Here is a 4,014-nt window from a genome sequence, read left to right as displayed (position 1 = left end):
TTTTAAGCACTTCCGGGAATTTTCTAGATGGCCGTGGAATAACAGGGACGTAAAGTGACTTACTCTAGGATCTGAATTAGAAAACGGTTTTTATTCACAAGTAATAATTACGTGAAAATCGGGATACATTTCAACAATTGATACTAAATATACAATTCAGGTTGGGAAGTGACCACTTTCTAAGCCATCGTACTCAAAAACTAAATTTTACGAGTTACTATAGTTTTCGTTGAAAGAGTCGATATGTCATATTTTTGTAAGAAATAAAATAGTATAGTCGTAGCTTCATCGTACTTAGGCTTATTGCTAAGCGCCTCAAATTTCATAATGAACCACCTTTCACCTCGGTATGTAATCTACTATTATTCACAACCGTATTTGTAATGTTGATATTTCAAACCTTGACGATGGTTGGAAAGTGTCCTATTACTGACCTTCTACTACCTACCTTTATTACTTATTATCAAACATTTTCCACATTTTTTTTTGAAATTCTGCTTTTAAGCACTTCCGAGAATTTTCTAGATGGCCGTGGAATAACAGGGACGTAAAATGACTTACTCTAGGGTCCGAATTAGGAATCGGTTTCTATTCACAAGTAATAGTCACGTGAAAATTTGGAAACATCTCAACAATTGATATGAAATATACAGTTCAGGTTGGGAAGTGACCACTTCCCAGCCTAAACTGTCATATCGACTCTCCCAACGAAAACTACAGTTTGAGAAAAATTGCGTTGAATCTTTGATTGTTAATAAAAAATCAATGAACTGTTTAATATTACTGAAAATTGCTAAGTGTCTATATTTTGGTAATAATATTTTTTATTAAAATTTTTTTTTCTTATTGTTTTTGTATTTTGGGCCCTACATAAAGTAACTTACTCTACGATCCGAATTAATAAACGGTTTTTATTCACAATAATAAAGTAATAGTCACGTGAAAAGTTGGAAAGTATCACATTTCAACAATTTGGATGAAATATACATTTCAGCCTAAACTGTCGTATGTCATATTTTTTGAAGGAATAAAATAGTATACAAACCTTGGTGATTGTTTCTTTATCGAACCTAGGCTTATTGCTAAACGAATCAAATTTCGAATTGACCACATCTCATCTTGGTATGTAATCTACTATTCTAATTCTAACTTTTAATTTTTCTAAATTTTAGTACATTCAAGTTTACTACTTTCACGATTTTGAGTTTAGGTTTATTTAAAAACTATTGATTTTGAGCTTTTTGAGGTGAAATTTACTTGAATTTTGCAACTTTGTGTTTGTTTAGACTTTTTAATTTTTAGATATTTGTTATGCTCAGTTTTTTATGTTTTTTTGCCTGAGGTTGTAGATTTGAGGTTTTTAGAATTTGCTTCGATTTTTCAGTTTCGCTCAATTTTCTAGCAATTTGAGCTTGTGTTTATTCAAATTTTTGTTTTTTTTTCTTAGATTTTTGAATTTGAGGTCGTCGATTATGTTGGATTTTCGACTTCTAATTTTAAAATTTTCTAAATTTTAACACATTAAAGTTTTCTACTTTGATAGTTTTGAGTTTAAGATTATTTAAAAACTCAGGATTTTGAGGTTTTTTTTTAAATTTACATAACCAATTTTCAGATATTTGTTTTGCTTAATTTAAGTTTGTGTTTATTCCAATCTTTCACTTTTTTATAGTTTTTTGAGTTTTGCTCAGTTTTTTACGGTTTTTTGCCTTTGAGGTTGTAGATTACCTAATCGGTTTTTAAAATTTGTTTCGATTTTTCAGTTTTGCTCAATTTTTCAGCAATTTGAGCTTCTGTTTATTCAAATTTTTCGGTTTTTATAGATTTTCGACTTCTAATTTTGAATTTTTTTAAATTTTAACACATTAAGGTTAAGCAATTTGAGCTTCTGTTTATTCAAATTTTTTGGTTTTTATAGATTTTCGACTTCTAATTTTGAATTTTTTTAAATTTTAACACATTAAGGTTTTCTACCTTGACAGTTTGAATTTGAGATTATTGAAACACTCAGGATTTTGAGTTTTTTTGAATTTACAAATTTTAACCAATTGACCACATCTCATCTTTGTATGTAATCTACTATTATTTACAACCGTATTTGTAATGTTGATTTTTAACCTTGATGGTGGTTGGAAAGTGTTTCATTACTGACCTTCTATTAACCACCTCTATTATTATCAATTTTTATCTTATTGATGAAAAAATTAATATACCACAAGACTTTTTTCTTTTTCTTTCTCAAAATTATTTTATATTTTTACTAGTTATAAATATATTTTCGTTGCTTTTTATTTCATACCAGTTTTTATGACAATTAAGAAATCAGCAACTAAATTGAAGCATTTCTAATTTTTTATTTAAAATGCCACTTCACTCACAAATAATGAACAACTTTTCTTTAGCTGTATTAACAAATTACTATTTAGTTTTTTTAAACAATTATTATTGATTTCGGAAAGCGCCCTTTTCCGCATGACTTAATCGAGGTGAAACCCAGAAAAATGAAATTTTTTTGCGGCTCTTGCATCACTGTCAGCCGTTTCTTATTTCGTAAAACGTTTGTTTCAGGTGCATTGGGTTCAGCAGCAGCACGAAAAGAAACGAAAAAAGCGCGATTACGTTTTTCGTCCTTCGGTGACCCCATTTTCGCAGTATTTCAGTGCTGCAGCACCGGGTGCTTTGCCCTCTTCGTCACATAGTCGTTTGAGGTATCGTGCTGCTCCTTCTCCTGGCGAATTTCCCGATCCACTCTTCAAAGAACAATGGTATCTGGTGAGTTTAACACGAGTCGTTTTTATCTAGAAGGATTTATGGATTGACATATCGTCGTTTTAACACCAAGCAATCAATCAATAAATTGTCAAGGGAAGTTAGGACGTCAATCAACCACACTGACTAGCAGCAGAGAGATGGTTTTCTTTTTTTAGCGAGTTAATTTCTGTTTTTGTCTCGAATTAAGGTTCATGAAACGGCAAACGATAATTAGTAAGTTGCGGAAATGTCGATATTGAAAGTTTTGTGTTGATTCTGCAATGTTTCGAAATATGGGATTATACGATTGTCTAACTTGATTTCCTATTATCACAAGGCGACAAGAGTCATGTCGTGACAACTTGACAAATTTTATATCATTTTGTTCGTCTCAGTAAGACAAATCAAATGCACTAAAAAAAAATTCAAAAAGTCCACACACTTTGAACTAAATAATTTTTTTCTAATATTAAATGAATTTAAAATACTTTAACTTTAAAAAATCATTACTCAATAACTATTAGGCCGATTTCCTTCAAATAAAGACCATTCTAAAGGGATGGACTTGCCCTTTAGAATGATATGCAATTTGAAATTGAATATTGGCAAACTTTTCTTCGAACAGTGTTCGAAGAAGTTCGAAGTAAATCAAAATAATCTAAGAAAAACCCTACAAGTAATTTTTGTTTGTTTGTCACCATCGTGTAGAGCATCTTTTTATTAGTAAGAATCCAAATTTTTAAAATAATGTACCGAGTAGTTTTTAAGATATGATTTTTTGAAGTTCAGTTATTGCGCCATATAGGAGAAATGCATGTTAATCTTACTTAAAATTGCATTTTTATAAAAGTATTTGTTTTAAGACTCTTCTTTTGCTTAAAAATGGTCAATTGCACCTTCTTTGTTCTAATTACAATAAAACTGTTTCTTTCCTTAAAAGAAACAAAGAGTACCTACGTACTAATTAAAGCAAATATTTATAGATTTAATTTATATATTTTTTATATAATTTATAGATTTTTTGAGTTTGAGGTTGTCGATTATGTTAGATTTTCGACTTTGACGATTTTGAGTTTGAGTTTGACACTCAGGATTTTGATTTTTTTTTGGATCTACATAAATTTAACCAATTTTTCAAGTTTTTTTTCGATTTTTCAGTTTTCAGATATATGTTTTGCTTAATTTTAGTTTATGTTTATTCCAATCTTAAAATTTTTAGTTTTTTTAGTTTGAAGGTGTACAATAGGTTAGGTTATTGACTTC

At 29.4% G+C, this 4,014-nt stretch overlaps 1 protein-coding gene across 1 annotated transcript in view; it reads left to right on the top strand.

The window, feature by feature from the left end:
- Positions 1-4,014, top strand: part of LOC123008220 (furin-like protease 2) — a 123,264-nt gene that overhangs the window by 71,961 nt on the left and 47,289 nt on the right. Inside the window, exon 4 of the mRNA XM_044403921.1 lies at positions 2,569-2,772. Within this exon, the coding sequence (XP_044259856.1) occupies positions 2,569-2,772 (204 nt within the window). The remainder of the gene's footprint in view (positions 1-2,568; positions 2,773-4,014) is intronic.

Source organism: Tribolium madens, unplaced genomic scaffold, assembly GCF_015345945.1.
Source record: "Tribolium madens isolate multiple individuals breed KSU strain unplaced genomic scaffold, Tmad_KSU_1.1 Scaffold_3;HRSCAF=73;Tcas5.2_LG2, whole genome shotgun sequence".
NCBI classification, from domain to species: Eukaryota; Metazoa; Arthropoda; class Insecta; order Coleoptera; family Tenebrionidae; genus Tribolium; species Tribolium madens.
This window is presented reverse-complemented; position numbering and strand designations above follow the sequence as displayed.